At 64.1% G+C, this 18,294-nt stretch overlaps 1 protein-coding gene across 3 annotated transcripts; it reads right to left on the bottom strand.

Annotated features, from left to right (window-relative positions):
• RAPGEF3 (Rap guanine nucleotide exchange factor 3) lies at positions 1-15,660 on the bottom strand. Of its 3 annotated transcripts, none has more exons than XM_074807606.1 (27): positions 15,511-15,660; positions 10,136-10,189; positions 9,715-9,821; positions 9,420-9,541; positions 9,087-9,261; positions 8,745-8,829; positions 8,443-8,503; positions 8,112-8,188; positions 7,848-7,994; positions 6,916-7,025; positions 6,567-6,655; positions 5,870-5,948; positions 5,474-5,624; positions 5,285-5,367; positions 4,895-4,934; positions 4,679-4,760; positions 4,454-4,600; positions 4,251-4,348; positions 3,917-4,042; positions 3,650-3,831; positions 3,469-3,559; positions 2,847-2,897; positions 2,607-2,694; positions 2,383-2,447; positions 2,083-2,137; positions 1,919-1,990; positions 1-1,375 (listed from the first exon to the last, which is right to left on the bottom strand). In XM_074807606.1, exons 1-27 carry the CDS (start codon positions 15,514-15,516, stop codon positions 1,257-1,259), a joined length of 2,562 nt encoding a protein of 853 aa, XP_074663707.1. In that variant the 5' UTR covers positions 15,517-15,660; the 3' UTR covers positions 1-1,256. The 3 variants fall into 3 exon arrangements, 2 of the variants coding, with proteins under 2 accessions (XP_074663707.1, XP_074663706.1); XM_074807605.1 differs by having other exon boundaries at positions 15,232-15,656; XR_012621013.1 differs by having other exon boundaries at positions 1,331-1,375; positions 2,083-2,193; positions 15,232-15,660.
• Positions 15,661-18,294: the final 2,634 nt, after the last annotated feature.

Here is an 18,294-nt window from a genome sequence, read left to right as displayed (position 1 = left end):
TTATTTAGGTGTGATGGGGACTTTTATTTGAAGCAACCCGTTTATCTCCAGGGCGAGATTGAAAAGAGCAATTACTGCAGCAGTGCTCTGGTCCCCTGTAGCCCAGCCGTACTTGGGGCAAGGATGTGTTTTGGCTTGTGGCTCTGCTCTGTGGCTCCGTGGAGTCCTGGCTGGGGCATAGACCTGCCAGGGGCTGCGAGCCTCCCCCGCGCGGGTCCCCTGCAAATGTGCTGTCTCCCCCGAACCCCGTAGCTTCATCCAGGCCTGCTCAGAGCGTTGGGAAGGTTCTTGCTAAAACTGCTCTGTGTGCATACAGAGATGCTCAAGGGGAGGGGATGGGGGTCCCCACCCCTGCGGTCCGTCAGCTTTGCCTCCGTCAAACAGCTCCCCCAAACCCCCAAACATGGCCCAGCAGCAACCGGTCATGGGTTGGGAACGGCCAGAGCAGGTCACCGTCTCCATCACGAGGCCACCACAGCTTCCTTCCGTGAGGGCTGATGTCCTGCCTCCGTGCCACGGCTGTACGTGGCTATTCCTGCCCCCATCCATGTGGGGAAACCGAGGCACGGAGAAGGCTGTGATTAGCCCAAGGTTTGGCAGCACAGCCTGGTTTAAGCCCCAACAGTCCTGGGGGGGATCAAAATAGTTTTCCTGTGGCTGCTGGGGTTGTGGAGCTCCCAGAGGCTGGGACAGGGGATGCAGCCAGCACCTCCCATGGGACACATGGGATCTGGGGCTGCCCCTGGGATCCACGGGGCAGCACCGCAGCATGAGCTGGACCCTGAGCTCAGCCTGGGTGCCTGCACCCCGATGGAGACAGGCGTGGTGCTCCCTGCTCATAGGGATGCTCTGGCTTGAGTCCCTCCAGGAGGAAGGGGCATCCTCCAGCCCAGCACCTCCGGGGCGGCCAGCATCGGGGGGCACCCAGGGCTCCTTCCCCCCCTGGCCGGTGCAGGGAGTGAATCCAGGGTGCTGCAGGGAGAAGAAACGGGAGTGCAGCCTCGCATACAAAAATACCTCTGTTGCTCACTCCGCTGTTCGTGGCCCTTGCCTGCCCACAGCCCCTGTGGGCTCCCGGCCGTCCAGCGGTGCCAGACCGGTGCCGGCGGCGTGGCCGAGCAGAGGCTGCTCTCAGCTGGCTCCAGCGCAGCCCCATGCCCGGTGTTACCGGGAGCAGAGCCACGGGGCTGCCCCCGCCGCCGTCAGACAGGCTGCCGCATCCCTGCTCCGGGCCCGCTCTGGCCCCTCTGTCCCAGTCAGGACTCGAGGTCGCGGGAGAGCCGCAGCAGCTCCTTCTGACTGTCGATGGCTTTCAGGTGCTGCAGGTACGCCCAGGTGGAGACGGGGCTCCGCACGCTCAGGGACTGCTCCGAGCCTGCCAGGGAGAGCTGGGGTCAGGGCTGGGCTCACCGATCCCCCTCCATCACCTCCGGCTCCATTTGCCAACCCTCTCCATCACTGCAGGCTCATCTCATGGATCCCCCTTCCCTGCCTCTCGCCAGACTCACTGATCCACTTCTGCTGCTGCTGGCTTGGCTGATAGACCCCTCCATCACCTCTAGCTCAGCTCATGGATCCCTCCATCACCTCTCCCTGGGCTCACGGATCCCTCCATCACCTCCCTCAGCTCATGGATCCCTCCATCACCTCCAGCTTGGCTCACAGATCCCTCCATCACCTCTCCCTCAGCTCACAGTTTCCTCCATCACCTCTCCCTCAGCTCACAGATTCCTCCATCACCTCCCCGGACACGCTTCCACCCCCTGTAGCCAGGTTGATGCCCTCAGGATGCCCCCGTGGGACCCCCCTGCCCAAGGACGGTGGGTGCATGCTCTCCTGGGCTGGCCCCGCGTAGCCCCGAGGGGTGGGAGTCTCCCAGTGCAGGGGTGGGGAGCGGGTGGGTGAACCCCAGACATACATGTGGAGATCCTGACGGCTTTGGGGTCCTCCGGCCGGTGTGGGGAGCGATTTCGCAGCGGGGAGAGGGGAGCTGGGCGAGGACAGAGAGCAGGAGCTCAGCCCCCATCTCCAGAGGAGCGCTGGTGCCCGGCCCCATCCTTGCCCCCACCCGGGAGCACTCACCATGCGCGTGGCCCCGGCAGCGCTGCAGGACACGCACGGTCTTTGCCATCATGTGCTGTGGGCAATGCACAAAGGTCACTTGCTGTCACCTGGCCCCACTTTGCTCCCAGGCTGGTAAAACACAGTCCCCTCCAGCTTCAGTGGCGGCTGCGGCTACCCCGTGCCCCCCGCGAGGGGATGGCCGGGGGTCCCGGCTGTGCTAATGCCACGGAGATGCTCTGGCTCTGCATCCCAGGGGACGGGGGGGACAGCGGGTCCCCCAAGGTGGGGGTCCACGGGGAGCCAACCCGCCCCACTCACCATCTTCTCAAAGTTGATGAGGTTCTCGGCCAGCGTGCGATTGCCTTCGTGGATGAACGTCATGTCTGGGGAGGGGTGGGGGGACGGATTTAGGGATCAGATTTGGCTTCCTGGTCCCTGGGGAGGGCTGGATGCGCCCAAAGGGGTCCCTGCCACCCCTGCCCAACCCATTCCCACTAGCACCCCCAGCGAAGGCCCCACAGCTCCCAAGCCAAGGTACCCACCTTTGAGGAGGAGGGGCACGAAGGGGATGATGGGGGGGCTCAGCTTGGCCACGGCCAGGCGATAGACCCTGTGGTTCCATGACGGGTCCTGGGGGATGGAGCGGGACCTCAGCGTTGGGCAGGCGGGGACCCAGCCCTGGCTGCTGCTCACCACGGGTGCAGGGGACCTTGAAGCTTTCAGGAAGCAGGGACAAACCCTGCCGGGAGGGGGGATACAGGGCGGGAAGGGGCTGCGCTCACCAGCATCCGCTCCAGCGCCGCGTGCAGCTTCCGGATCTTGTGGGGTAGCCTCTGCGCATGGGGGGGGGGGTCACTGGTGCCGGGCCCCCGGCTCTCCCACTCCCAGAGACCCATCTCTGCCCCCCAGCTCTCCCACACCCAGAGACCCCCCAGGTCTGCCCCCCAGCTCTCCCACTCCCAGAGACCCCCCAGCTCTCCGCCCCAGCTCTTCTGCTTCCAGGGACCTCCCAGCTCTCCCACTCCCAGAGACCCCCCAGCTCTCCCCCCACCAGCTCTCACACCCCCAGAGACCCCCCAGCTCTCCCCCCAACGCTGTTGCACCTCTACGGGCTCTGTGACACCACCTGCTCCAGGTGCTTGTGAGGAACAGGCTCAGACCCCATTGCCACTCCAGGATGGCGGGTTTTGGTCCCTGGCTGGGTCTCACCAAACCCAGGGGCTGATCCCACCCGGTGGGAAACGCATTCCCTGCCCTTGGCAGCCCCCTTGCTCAGGGCTCATGGGTGCAGGGTCTGCCTGGACCCAACAACCAAGTCACCCTTGCCCAAGGCAGGGCACCCAGATCCATCCCCGCAGACCTCAGGGGACCTCCCAGGGCTGGCAGCAGCCCGAAGGCTGTTACCTCCCAGGTCTTGGCCAGGCGGCTGACAGCCGTGTTGCTCACACCAAACATCACCGCGAAGAAGGAATTCAGGTTCTTCTGCTCCTTGAGGCTGCAGGCGGGGACAGAGTCAGGTGAGGAGGCCACGGCCAGCTCCGTCCTCGTCCTCGCAGGACCGGGATGTGGGCAGGGAAGCACTCACTGCGCGGCCAGCTTGATGAACTTGCGGAGGAGCTGGGCTCGCCTGCCCACCTCGGGGCAGAGGCACAGCTCCGTGGCCACCCAGTACTGCAGCTCGTTGAAGCGCCGCATGACCCGCTCTAGGTTGGCTGTGGTCACGTCGTGAAACTTCTGTGGCCCGACGATGTAGTGGATCATTTCCACCTGCAAAGCCCAACGCGGTGGCTGAGGGGTGTCCCGAAAGTCACCCCGGAGATGGCTCCTGCCACAGTCCGGGTACTGGCCCTACCTGGTGGATGCTCTTGAAGAGGTTCCAGTCGTAGTCGGTGAGGTGGCTGGCCAGGTCCTTGGAGCTGATGAGGTCCAGGGTCTCTGAGGAGCCAACGTGGGGGCCCAGCTGCTCGGGGTGGGGGGTCTGTGCACAGGAGAGGATGCCCAACACTTCCTGCCATTAGCCACCGCAGCAGGGAGGCAACACCAGCCCCTTCCCCAGAGGAGAGGAGCAGGGAGGGATGGACTCCCCCAACTCCAAGCTGCTACGGAGGCACCGCAGCCCCAAATCCCACCTGGGGGGGATCAGCCTGGTGCTGCCCATCCCCAGGACCCCCCCGCCCCGCGCTCACCAGGCTGCCCAGCTCCTCCACGCTCACGGCAAAGAGCCTCTCGTTGAGCCCCAACGCTGTGAACACCCCCACGGCGTCCAGCTGCAGCCCCACTTTATCTGGGAGAAAGGGGACGGTTGGGGACAGAGAAGGGTCCCGATCCTGGCTGGGCACGGGACAGTTGCCACCGTGGCACAGTGGCATCCCCGGGAGAGCCCGCTCACCTCCGGCTGAATTCACCTTCACCAGGACGTGTTCCCTGTCCCGGCCGAGCCGGGGGGCGAGGGACCGCAGGACGTCCCGCACCGAGGCATTGACAGGCAGCACTGTGATCAGGCACGAGTGGTCCGGTCTGTAGATCTCGTAGGGCACTACCGGGGGGAGGGATAACAGGGATTTTAGTGTCCCAGACGCCAGGAGGGGACAGTCCCCACTGTGTGTGGCTGTACCTTTGTCCTGGGCTCTTAAGGCACAGCTGCTGTTCAGAATCGCCTCCTCTTGGCTTGCGAGCCAGTTCCCTGAGCTCCGAGCCTGCGGCCAAGGTGGGAGAGAGCGGGGAGGATGCCACCCCACCGGCCACCCCTCCTGCCGGGGGTCCCCAGAGGGCCAAGGTGCCCCAACTCTCCACCTTCCCCGGCCCTGGCACCCCTCAGGGCCACCCCTACCTTGGGCTGGGGAGAAATGCTGCCATCTCCGTTCTCCAGCCTGCAGAGAGAGGATAAAGGGGGTGTTAGAGCCCTGCAACCCCCTCTGTGCTGGAGACAGGACTGCGCCCCCAGGATCCAGGCCACCACCGAGCCCCCCCGAGCATCCCGGGCACCGGGGAGTCCCGGCGTGCCTGACACCTTCCCCGTAGCTGGGGACAAGGTGGCCCGAGAGCTGCTGGCATCCCCCTGCTCTCAGCAATCGTTGCTTTGCTGGCTGAAAGCTCAGCCCCGTGAAAAGCGCACACGAGGGGTGCAGGATGCGGGGACGCGGTCATCAGAAGTGGCACTTGGGGACAGAGCCAGGCTCTGTTTCGGCTGGGGACCCCCCTCCTTCCCTGGGGGACTCACGCTCGGGGTCGCCGGCGATCCTGCGCTTGCTCCTGGCCCAGCCCGCCCAAGCGCGGGTCCCGGCTCGCCAGGTCTGCGAGGTTCTGGGGAAAGAAGGTGCCCAGCGCTCAGCACGGGGTGGGGTCACAGCCAGATCCCTCTGGGGACATCACCCTGCACCCCGTCCTGCCCCGTCCCTGCTCCCGGTACCTGCAGCAGGGCCGTGGTGCTGCGGTCGCCCTGCAGCAGCCGCCCGTAGAGCAGCACCCACTGGCTCACCAGCCGCAGGATTTTCCGGCGCTTGTGCAGGGAGTAGGTGGCCTTTTCCTGCTCCGAACCCTCCAGCGGCTCCGCACGGAAACTGGGACCAGTCAAGGGCACCAGCATGAGTGGTGGGGAGCGTGCAGAGATCCCCGTTACACACCCAGGATGGGATGGGAGATGGGGATGTGCCCAAGAGCCTGGGGGATTCGGGGCTCCCCCGGCCAACCCCTGGGGTCCCACCAGGGTGACGGGGACCCAGATGAGCCTGCCGGTCCCTGGCAGGGGGGGCCTGGTGGAGGATGGAGCCCATTCCCCCCCCCAACTCTGGCCGCAGAAGGATATTGGTGCAGCAGAGCTCTGCAGAGCTGCGAGGTCGGCATGAACACGGTGTAAGTCAGCAGGAAATCCCCCAGCAGCGTATCTGGAAGAGAGGCGGCCACCATCATTCACCCTCCACGGTGTCCAGCGGGTTGGGGACACGGTGCTCACAGCCAGGCAGCGGGGCTGGCCGGGAAAGGGTCACCCACGCCCTGAGTGGGGTTGGCCTGTGGCCTCCTCCACCGCAGCGACCGCAGCTCATCACGCGTCGTGTTTTGCTCCTAAACACCCCGGAAAGGGCTGGCAAGGCTGCAGGCTTTGGGGGATGAAAGAAAATTAAAGGGTTGCATTAAAAGTGCAGCTCCGCGGGGAGTGAACTCCATGGCAGCCGCTGATGACGCCAGCCTGGCAGCTCTGATTTTTTACCCGCTGGGGACATCTCCTGGTTCCTGTCTCGCTCGGTTTTGCTCCTCTCCAAAGGCAGAGGGAGATGGAGGGATGTGGGAGGGGAGATGCTCCCAGCCCTGGATCTGCCTCCCTCTCCCGGCCCCACTTGGGGGATTTTAGGGTGAGAAGAGCAGCTTTTGGGGTTGAACAGCGGGAATAAGGCAGCCTGTCCAGTGCTGGTCCCCCTGCTGGCACCCCGTCCCCAGCCCCCTGCCCATCTCAAGGTGGCTCTGGGATGTGCTCCCTGGAGCAGGGCGGGGGACCCCAAACCTACCCACGGGGTCATAGAGCGTGGCGTCGAGCCTCATGAACTCCAGCAGATGCTCGAGGATCTTCTCCGGCGTCCCAGCCATCACGAAGTACCTGATGGGCAGAGCACCGGGCACATCAGGGAAGGATGCGGCACCCCAGCTGTGGGCAGGGCCACCACGCTGGGCCACGGGGCCACTCGACAGCTGGTCAGCATTGCCCCGGCATCCCTGTCCCTGCTCTGGGGACACGGTCCTCCCAGCAGACTCCTCCGAGGGAAGCCAGAGAGCGGCAGAGGAGGCAGAGGGACAGGCAGCGTCGGTGGCAGCGCTGCGGTGTGGTTGCCAGGAGGGCTGGGGACAGGCTGCTGTCACCTGCTGCTCCGTGCTGTGGCCGGCTGGCTGCTGCCACCCTGCAGGTTCTTCTGCAGGACGAGCACCACCTTCCCGTGCTCCTTCAGGCGCATGGTGTTGGCCTCCACATCCTAGAGAGAGAAACCAGCCATCAGCCCGGCCCGGATCCCTCCAACAACGCCTGGCGGGCTGGTGGCACCCCAAAACCCCATATTGGCCTGCAGAGAAGTGTCCTCCCCTGCAAACACCACGGAGGGTGCAGGGTGTGTCCCGGCTCAGAGCCAGCCCCCCACAGAATCCCAGAATCATCTGGGTTGGAAAAGCCCTTGAAGCTCCTCCAGCCCCACCGTGAACCTCCCCCTGACCGTTCCCAACTCCACCAGATCCCTCAGCGCTGGCTCAACCCGACTCTTCAACCCCTCCAGGGATGGGGACTCCCCCCCTGCCCTGGGCAGCCCATTCCAACGCCCAACAGCCCCTTCTGCAAAGAAATCCTTCCTAAGAGCCAGTCTGACCCTGCCCTGGCGCAGCTTGAGGCCATTCCCTCTTGGCCTGCCGCTGGCTCCTTGGCTCAAGAGACTCCTCCCCCCTCTCTGCACCCTCCTTTCAGGGAGTTGCAGAGGGCCAGGAGGTCTCCCCTCAGCCTCCTCTTCTCCACACTAAACCCCCCCAGTTCCCTCAGCCGCTCCCCATCAGACCTGTGCTCCAGACCCTGCACCAGCTCCGTTGCCCTTCTCTGGACACGCTCGACTCATTCAAGGGCCTTTTTGGGGTGAGGGGCCCAAAACTGAACCCACTCATCGAGGGGCGGCCTCACCAGTGCCCAGCACAGGGGTCAGATCCCTTCCCTGTCCCTGCTGGCCACGCTGGTGCTGGTACAAGCCAGGATGCCATTGGCCTTCTTGGCCACCTGGGCACACTGCTGGGCACACTGCTGCCAGCCCCCGGCCCACCTTGAGGATGTGGTTGAAGTCCTGCTTGTCCACGCGGAGGAAGTGGCAGTTGTCCTCCCGCAGGATGATGGTGGCTGCCCGGGGTGCGTCGTTCACCAGCGCCAGCTGCCCAAAGTCGTCCCCCTCGTGCAGGGTGGCCACCAAGCCCTGGAAGGGGGTCGCAGAGGGTGAGGGACGGGGTGGGAGCCTTCATCCCCAACGGGGGACAGTGATGTGGGGATGTGGGGTGTCTGGAGAGCCCCGCTGCCGCAGGGACGCGCCCACCTTGCCGTGGGTGACCACGTTCACTGAGCCCTTCCAGACGATGTACCAGGACGTGCCTTTATCTCCTTGGCTGAACACTGCAGGGGAAGCGGCGGCATCCAGCAGCCAAAGAGGGGGAGCCCCCAAGCATCCCTCTTCAGTCCCCCCATCCTGAGCCGCCAGCCCAGGCAAATGCAGCAAGTGCTCTGCTCCCCTCCATCCCCAGTCCATGAGGAGACACCAGGAGCATCCACACTGATGGCAAAGGCTCCAGCCATCCCCCGCAGGGGTGGGGACCCTTTTCTGGGGGACTGGCTGGCCCTGCGCGGCTCCCGGGGCACATGATACTCACGCACGGTGCCTGCTCGCTGGTGTGACTCGAACATCAGCACGGATGCCAGCTCCCGCTTCACCTGCGCCGAGAGGGACCTGCCATCAGGGTCACCCCAGCCCGGAGCAGAGTGATGGGGGGACACACACGCGTGGGCACAGGGGAGAGGGTGGGAAGGGGACCCAGGGATGCTCAGAGAGCGCCAGGAGAGGATGCCCAGATGGGAAGCGATGGGATGCAGGAGAATTTGGGGACCAGGAGAAGGTTGGGGGACACGCACACACACGCTGTGGGGGAAGCAGAGGCACAGCTGCAGCGCTCACCGAGTTGGAGAGATGAGCCACGGCTTTGATGTGGAGGAGCTCCTCAAATATGAGCTCCAGCTCGTCCTCCGTGCGCTGGGCAGGCCTGGGAGGGGAGCGGGGGGTGAGCAGCCGCCTGTGCCCCCTCTGCCCACCCCATCTAGGGGTGTAGACACCCCTCTCCAGGCACAACCCCCCCGGCCAGGCAGCCTCTTTCTCCCCCCAGGTCTAACAGCTGTGGAAGGGATGCTCAGGTCACCCCATTCACAGCAGCCCCCTTGGTACCCCACACCCCCCCTGGAGCGGGGTCAAAATGAGCCCCACATCCCCTCGCCGTCCCCCGGGGAGCCCCTGGCCACTCACGGCTTGCGCAGGGCCATGGTGAGCAGCGCGTCGGGGCCCAGCTGGGCCAGGAAGGCCACTGCCTCCAGCAGCTCCTCCGCATCCCGGAGCCCAGCACCGGGCTCGGGGCTCAGCTCCAGCTCGGCAAAGCGGTAAAACTGGGTGTCCTTGTCCTGGAAATGCCACTCCTGCTTCACTGCGGGGGGAGAGCAGGCGTCAGCTTGGCCAGGCACCCACGGGAGATCCATGGGGTGCCACGTGCACCCACGGGAGACCCCAGCAGCCCCCAGTGCGCCCAGTCTCGCCTTGTGAGACACCAGCACCGCACAGGGGGCTGCTGGCGCCCGCCCTCACCGTGCGTCAGGACCCCTCCATCCACCAGCACCTGGCAGATGCCGACGGCCTGGCTGCGCATCTGCACGGCCAGCCCGGCGCTCAGCAGCCAGTCCACCAGCTCCTTCCCGGAGCAGCACTGCCTGGGAGGGGAGAAGGTGTGAGAATCCTCCCCAAAATGGGGCCGTGGCACACAGCACCCCGGGCAGACCCTTGCCTGGGATGGGCAGGAGAAGTCCTGCCCTCCTTGGAGGGCTGCCGGCATCTCGGCCGCCCACGGTGCCCCCCGGCATGGTGGGGGTCCCGGCTGTCCCACCTGTGGTGCCGCAGGTGATGTTTGTGGTCCCGGATGAGACCAGGGCGGGTGCTGGTGAGGTGGATGAAGAGGAGCTTCCCAGCTCGCCAGATCTTCTCCGAGGATGCCTGGGGGTGGGAGGGGATTTTATGGCTTGCAGGGGAAGCGGTGGTGGACCCTGACTGTGCTGACGTGGTCAACTGTGCCCCCAACACCCTGCCAAGGTGAGATACACCTGCACGCCCACCCCAACACCCCCGGATCTCCATCACCCACCCCCAGGAACAGCCGAGCCCAAGGGAGCGACCAGCCCAGAGCTGAGCCAAGGACCCCAGGGCATGGGGGTGCTCCGGCCCCCCACCCCTCCCAGCCTTCAAGGCACGTTTCTCCATCTCCCACCTCCCCAAACCCACACCCCTGTGGGTTTTCCCAGCCAACCCACCTGGGTAAGGCTGTGTCCATAGTCCAGGGTGGATTCAGTGTCCAAAAGTGGGGTCTGGGAAACCGAAAAGAAGGGGGTTGGTGGCCGCGGGGGCTCTGCTGTGCCCCCCTTCACCCCGCACACCCCAGGAGGGTTCCTGCCTCCCCCAAGGCACAGTTCAGCTTCATCTGCTTGGCACCAGGTGAGGAACGAGCACCCCCGCACGCTCACCAGCACTGATCGCCTAAAACCAGGGCAAAGCCTTTCCCCTGCCCCATCCTTGCTGAAAACAGACGCGTGCGGGGGACAGAACCCCCAGAAACCCCCTGCGGTTATGTTTAGCTTCAGCAAGGGAAGTGCATTCAAATGAGGGAGCTGGGAGATGAAAGAAGGAAGTTAAAAGTAAAATCTTTGCAAACAGGGATCAAAGACATCGTATCTGAGACATGGAGCTTGCCACTGGAGAAGGACTTCAGAAAGACCTGGGGAAGCCCCAGGGGAGGGAGATGTGTCCAAAGCCCGGGGGGTTTCCTCTAGATTTGAAGCTGGGTCTAAACAAAGAGGACAGAAAAGATCCCAAACTCTGGCAGGTTACGGGAACAGCCCACAAAAGCCTTGGAGAGCTGGAGGATCAGCTTGCAGAGGACACCAAGGACAGGACCCACAGCAGACGATGGGCAGCAAGAGCTCTTGCAGAGGATGGAGGCAGCACGGGCCCAGACCCTTCCCTGCAGGCAACGTGTCGGGGTCACAAATCACAGCACGGCCAGAAAAACTGATGCAATAAATCCTGAAAAATCAGCTGTAACAAACCACCGGGATGTGAGGTCCCTGGTGCCCAGAGGAGAACGGCAGCGAAGGAGCCACATTTCCACAGGTGATGTGTAACCTCGCGCTTCCCTGGGTACCGAAGAGCTGGTGAATGTGAAGCTGTTTTTCCAAAGGGTTTTAGGGAAGATCCTGGAAACAACCGATCAGCAAGGCAGAAAGTCACCGAGCACGTGCTGGGTATGGCGAAGCGGCAGCGGGTAAAGTTCAACAGGGCCATGCCTAAAATAAGGCGTATTAGAAGGAAGCAAGCACAAATTTCCCTCGCCCGTGGTCAGAGGCTCTGAGCTCAAGCAGGAGCCCGTGGCGGCGACTGAAAATGTGAGCTCAGGCCTCGACAGCTGTAAAAAATGCAAATAGTGGGATGGGTGTCAGGAGGACGAGAGCAAAATAGGAAACCTGACTGATCCACGGCGCACCCGGATCACCAGCGGCTCAGCGCTCTCCTAGCCTAAAGGAGAAAAACGCACCCTTTGGGGATGAAAAACCCCAGTCACCCGCTGAGTTTTTTACTCTATTTACTCTATTTTTACACTATTTACTCTCTTAAATCTGCACGTGATGAGTTGATCCAGTGCTATTTTCTAAACCGGCTCTTTAATGTCTTCGCTGTTTACTGATCCTAAAATAGCGTCCCCCTTCCTGGCTCGGGGAGTCCCTCCTGGGGCGATCCGGCCTCCCAGTGCCAGGAATAGCCGGGGACCGTCTCCAGCAGCAGCACACGGACACGTCCAGCTGCCAGCCCCCGCGGCACAACCCAGGACCGGGCTCAGCCCCGCCGGGAGCGATGCTGATCCCCGCCGGGCCACGCTGGTGTCCTCAGCTTCCCCAGCACCACTCCTCCCTCTGCTTATCCCCCATCAGCAGGTGCTTTTTAATCCTTGTGCTTATTTTCCTCCCAGGTTTTTCCCCTCAGGAAGAGGATGCTCCGGGGGAAAAGCCAAGCAACGATGGGATGAGCCATTGCCCACCCCAGCTGCACCCGAATCCCGGTGAGAAGGCAGCCGAGCTCCCATCCGGACGCTGCCCAGAGGGATGAAGGCTCCCGGGCTGCCACGGCCCTGAATAAACAACCTGTCTTTCATCTCGGCTGCGTGTGCTGCATAAATCACGTCTGGGGGAAGCTGAGAGCACCCGTCAGACCTGTTCTCCACGCGCTGCCCTGGCCAAGGCAGTTAATGCACTTTGAGCATTAACCCCCAGACGGGGCGAGGATCGGCCTTCCTTGGGGTGTCTTCACCTGGAGGGGAGGGTTTTGTGGTGTCCCCCCCGTTTATTTCTGGCTGTAGGAGGGCTGCAGCACTCCGGGCTGGTGGTGGAGGGGATGGGCGCTTGAAATGCAGCGTCTTCTGGGCCAGATCCTTCTCGGATCTGCTGGCTCCGGGCTGGTTGGGAAGGTCTGAGCAACCCCAGCGAGAGGGACAGTCCGGATGTCAGCCTCAATTAACAAAGCCAAGGGCAGGAGTAATTAGCTGCAGAAGCCTCCTTTGCAAATGAACTCAAGGACAAAACCCACCTACCAGGAGCTGAGGGGAAACGGAAGAGCCCTGGCACTTCCCGGCCCAGGCAGGAGGGTGACGGAGGGGGACACCCAATGGGTGCTGAGATGGGTGCTGTGTCCCGTGCTGCCTGTCCCAAACCCTGCCTGCTCACACCCTGCCCAGCTCAGGCTGCTCCCTCATTTCCTCCAGCCCTTTCCCTACCCTCAGGGCTTCTCCATCCTCCTCGGGACAGCTCGGATGAACCACCAACCTGCCCCCCAGCAGTTTGTAACTGGCTTCGGAGAGGTTTGGGGAGCGGATGGAAAACAAGCGGCTCTGGGAGCGCAGCGGGTCTCTGGGGACGTTCCCAACCTGGCCACGCTGCCACCGAGGCTGGGACACGGTGACTTACTCACTCTGCAAACTTTCCTGAGCCTCGTGACCGCCCCGTGGAACAGGAAACGCGCCGGCAATGGCAGAGCAAATGTTTGCAAATAGGAGCCGGGCTGCGGCCAGAGCGTGGAGATACCTCCCGTGGGCCCCGGAGGGTGATGTCACCCCCTCGGGTGCACACACCAGCTGCTCTGGTCCCCAAAGAGCCTTCGCTGTCACCCCGTAAGCGAGGTCTGGCCTTGAGGCAGGGAGCCAGGACGTGCCACGGTCCTGCGCTCCCAAGGACACCGAAGGAGACTTTGCAAAACCCCCGCCCAAGGCTGAGTGCTCGGAGCGATTTCTCCCTCCTGCAGTTTTCCCGTTGCAAACCCACGCAAAACCTCACGGCTGGCTCAAAAACCCCCTTCCTGAAGCATCCTTGCTCCCCAGCTCCCAGGTCCGGACCCACAGGATGCCCTCCCCACCCTCAGCCCCTGCCTAATTGTCGCAGCATCGCGGCTGCCGACTCCAAACAGCTTCCTAAGGAGTTGCCTCTTTCCATCTTCCTGCTTACGGGACACGCGGGCGCTGAGATCCTGCCTGTCTCCAGAAATCCGGCAGCGGCGGGCAGCTGGCCAAGGCCGGCACTGACCGTTCCGCACTCGCACGCCGCTTTTGTTTGGGATCCCAAGGAAAACAACAGGAGTTATTTCAGGCTTTACGGCTCCGGAGAAAGTCCTCGCCCATCCGCAGCCTCAAAAGCCACGGCAGCCAGCCAGGGGCTTGCCGCCCCCCCTGGGAGACTTGTCAGGGAGGGGGGTTTGGGGGACTCTCGCTGTCCCCTCCAGGGACGCGGTGACAGCCGGCACGGTGGCACTTGTACCCTGGGAAGGGTGAAGGACGGAGCTGCTTGGGGACGCCGGGCTGTGATGTCCCGCTGATGCCAGGGAGCCTGGGCTGGAGCCTCGCGGCAAAGAGCAGAGCGGGAAGGGATTTGCTGGCCCCGGGATCAGGCAAACAGGTCCCTGGGAGGGCTGAGACGCAGCCAGGACATGAGGAGGAGTTTCCAGGAGCCGCAGGCTTACGGGGACAAGGGACAATATTGTTGCTCCAAGGCACGGCCAGACGGTTCCCTGCCACCCGCCTCTCCCGTCGCTGCCCCGAGGAAGGGGCGTGCTGGGAGCACCTGCAAAAAGCGGGGAAAGCACCCCCTTTCCCTGCAAAGATCAGATCCACTCCCCTCAACCGGCCAGTGGTTGTCCCCATGCCCAGGGGAGCCACCCGGGGAAGGGACACTCCTGCCACACCGCACGTGCCACCGCGCTGCCAGATTTGGTCAGATTTACCCCAATCTGGAATTTAGCTCCAGCCTGCTGCTTTCCCGACCTCCCTGGCTTTTCGCCACTCAGAAAAACCTCCCAAAATTAAGTTCCTAAAAGTTCTGGGGAGAAAAAAGTCAGGAAGAGGAAAAGAGAGGAAAGCTTTCTTATTTGTGAAGGAGCTTGCATGCCGCATCGAAATGCTGAAAGAGGGATTGTTCCTTTAAAGGAATTTCACTTTTTTCTCTAAAAACGTTTGTCTTGGGTCAAGCAGTGTGGGAAGGGGAAGGTCACAAAGCTCAGTCTGAGCAGGTGAACAGGCTCCAGGTCACCTCCCAGCCTGAAGGGGACAGAGAGGAGACCGAGAACAGGGACCAGGTGCCTTTTGCACCCTGGGGACCCCCCAAGGGACCAGTCAGGGGACAGCACGGACCCGGGGAGGGAGGACGTGATGCCGAGCACCGTCCCGCTGCCAAGCGACAAGCTTCTCCTCTAGAAACGGCCTGACCTGGCGGGGAGGGAACGTTTTGAACCCCGTGTGCCGCAGGGAAGGTCTTTCCTGTTCACACGCTCGGGGTTGGGGTGCGCTGCCCGGCCGCTGTGCGCCGGAGCACAATAGCACCGGGCTTATTTCATGCCTGGCTGCCAGCTCTGCCTGGAGAAGGGGTTAGGGCCAGGCAGTCACAGGAATACGCTCCCTGCACGCCTCGCCTCGCTCCCTGCACGCTTCAGCTCGCTCCCTGCACGCTTCAGCTCGCTCCCGGCACGCCAGGCCCAGCAAACACGAGTGGGGGAGCAGGACCCGGGTCACAGATCACAGCCTGCTGTCAGCCCAGCTGGGAAGGGCCCAGACCTGCCCAGCAAAGCCGCGCTCAAGGAAGCGGGGCTGGAGGCAGCGATAAAGCCGGGGGGGGCCCCGCTTGGCTCTCGCAGCGAACCCCGTCCCCCCGAAACCCTGCGGCCGGCCAAGCGCAGCCCCCCGGCGCGAGGAGGGATGCTGAGAGGGGCGGCGGGGAGAGCTGGCGGTGAAGGGGGCTCCGTGGCGCGGGGTCCGTCCCCCGGGGGCTCTCGGGGTCCCCCGGCCAGGCTGTGTCCCCCCCGCGCTGCCCGCACTCACCCAGCGGATGCCCTGGATGCGGGGCAGGTCGCCCCCCTCGCCCTCCAGCCGGATCTCGTAGCTGGAGCTCCGGAACAAGTGCATCTTCTTGAGGAGCACCGAGAGCCGGTTCCCGTCAGCGCCGGGGGGAGGCGGCGGGGACGGGGGAGCAGCACCGGCCCCCGGCTCCAGCCCGGCTCGCCGTGTGCCCTGACGGCTCCGGGCTCCTCCCGGGGCTCCTCCCGGGGCTCCTCCCGGGGCTCCCGGGCCCCGCCGCGCCGCCTCCCCGGCCCCGCGCACCTTCATGCGGCGGCGGCTCGGCGGGGCGAAGCCATCGTGGCCGCAGCCCGGGGATGGCTCCGGTGGCGGCGGCGGCGGCTCCGCGGAGCTGCTGGAACGGGACGGGCCGGGCCGGGCCGGGCTCGGTGCCGCCGCCGCGCCGGGCTGGGCGCGCCCCGCCCCCGGGCGGGCTGGAACCGGGAGCGGGGCCGGGGCACGGCGCACCCCGCCCGCAGCCCCTCCCCGGGGTCCCACGGTCTGACCATCCCGCCCCTTCCTCCGCGCCCTGCGGACAGGCAGCCCCTGTCCTTTCTGGGGATCCCCCCCCCCCCCCCCCCGTACTGACCATCCTGGGGCAGGGGGACCGCAGCCCGGACCCCCACCCGCTGGACCCCCTGAGCCCTGCGGGTCTCCCTGGACATCGGGGTGTCCCCCCCCCCCGCCCCGACACCCTGGGGATCGGGGTGCCTTTAGGAGCCCCTGTGCACCCCACCAACACCCTGGGGATCGGGGTGTCTATAGCAGCCCCTGCCCTTCCCCTGCACACCCCACCGAGACCCCAGGGTTTGGGGTGTCTCCAGGAGCCCCTGTGCACCCCAGCAAGACCCTGAGGATCAGGGTGTCTCCAGGAGCCCCTGCCCTTCCCCTGAGCACCCCACTGAGACTGCAGGGATTGGGGTGTCTCCAGGAGCCCCTGTGCACCCCACTAAGACCCTGGGGACTGGGGTGTCTATAGCAGCCCCTGCCCTTCCCCTCCACACCCTATTGAGACCCCAGGGATTGGGGTGTCTCCAGGAGCCCCTGCCCTTCCCCTGAGCACCCCACCGAGACCCCATGGATCAGGGAACCACAGGGACCCCCCCTGCTCTGGCCAGTCCTGCAGGGCCCATTCTGGTGGGGGGAGAACGGGGCAGAGAGGTGCTGGAAAGTGGGAGGCGATTTGTACTGGGGAGGTGGCCCCGAGCCTCTGGCCAGGGAGGACAGAGGAGCAAACCTGGAGCGTGGCCCAGCGGTCCTGGGAGTGCTTGTAGTGGGGCTTTTGGCTAAAAAGAAAGGGTTTTCTGCCAAAAGGAGCTTTAACTTTTGAAATAAATCCTATTTTTTGAATTTAAAAAAAAAGAGATTTAAAAATGTATATATTTAAACAAGACCTCAACCCAACCAGCAAAGTGATGAGACATGTCAGCTGGCTACAAGCAGTTTGGGGAGGTTTCCTCGACACGCTCCTGCTTCCTCTCTTGATCAGGCACCCCAGGGACTTTGGGGGTCACGCCAGGCTCCCCAGGACTGTCACTCCTCAGGGTCACCCCACATGGGGCTGGGGAGATCAGATCTCCCAGCGTGGCCTTGGGCAAATCCTTGAGCAGCCGTGCGGGACGGCGACAGCAATCCTTCCCCCCGCCGTCTGCTCCTCCCGCAGCGCTCCGAGGCAGCAAAAGGCATTTTCCTGGAGACCTTGAGGGTTCGGGCGCTGCTGCAGCCGCCGCGCTCCGCTGCAGCCCGGCATCGCAACAACCACCCACGCGCAATTACGGCGCTGAGGACTCTCGCGCCGAGGTCTGTCAGTGCTTACGCCGTGCCCGGACTCCGCTCTCCTGGGCTGTTATTTGGTCCAGGATCTCCAAGCCAAAGCTGGGGAGCTGCTGCGTAACCGTCCTCTGTGCAAATCCCTCCCAGGACCTGGCTAAAGGACTCCCAGCCTGTTTCACTGGTAACCCAGGGTGGCCACAGGGCCCAGCGGGGCAGGGAGCGATGCGGGGGCTGGATGAGGCCCGGCGCTGCCTGGAAAACACTTCACCAAGTGGCATTTAAACTGCACAGTGGAGCAGCTCCCCGTCCCGCAGCGCTGCCGGCTCAGTTTCCCAGCTGAGGCCTCACGGACAAAGCAGACGTGGGTGGGTTGGGTGGAGGCGGCAGGACCCGGGGACTCGGGACACTGTAGAAACAGGCGCAAAAGTTCCCGTTTGATTATTCTGCTGCAAAAGATGCATCTTCTGCATCCCTGTCTTGAAACCCGGCACGGTGGAGTTCACATGCATCTGCCTGCGTGTACATCTGCCTGCGTGTGCATCTGCCTGCGTGTGCATCTGCCTGTGCATCTGCCTGCGTGTACATCCGCCTGCGTGTGCATCTGCCTGTGTGTACATCTGCCTGTGCATCTGCCTGCATGTACATCTGCCTGTGCATCTGCCTGTGTGTACATCCGCCTGCATGTGCATCTGTCTGTGCATCTGCCTGCATGTGCATCTGCCTGCACATCTGCCTGCACATCTGCCTGCACATCTGCCTGCGTGTACATCTGCCTGCGTGTGCATCTGCCTGCACATCTGCCTGCACATCTGCCTACGTGTGCAGCTCCTCCACCCACGTGTTCATCCCCGCTGTGCGGTGCCGCGGGCCCCGGGAGGGCTCCGTATCGGCTCTTTCCCAGGCGTCCATCCCCTCCGGGTGACACCGGGTGTGCAACACCCACAAACTTCGCACTACACGAGTCTGGGCTCCCCGGGCGGCGTTTCACAGCCCCCGCGGCCCCTTCTAAAACCAAACCTCCCCGGCCGCAGCCCACCCAAAGGGCCTCACGGAGGGAGAGTTTGGCCCCGGTGAAGGCTGCTCAGGCGTCGAGCAACCTCGCTCCTGCTCGGCCGCCTGTCGCGGGCTGGCAAAGCCCAGCCGGGAGCGAGTCGTGCGAGCTGCTCCTGCTCTCGAGGGGCTGGTGCTGCGGTGGAAGCGCTGGCGGGGCAGTGGGCCAGGACGCGGCCTCCCCGCTGTGCCGAGGGAGGATGCTGGCCCGGCCGCTGCAGGGAG

The sequence above is a fragment of the Strix aluco genome, chromosome 27, assembly GCF_031877795.1.
Source record: "Strix aluco isolate bStrAlu1 chromosome 27, bStrAlu1.hap1, whole genome shotgun sequence".
Taxonomy (NCBI): Eukaryota; Metazoa; Chordata; class Aves; order Strigiformes; family Strigidae; genus Strix; species Strix aluco.
The sequence above is the reverse complement of the archived record's forward strand: the minus strand, read 5'-3'. Positions and strand labels throughout refer to the sequence as shown.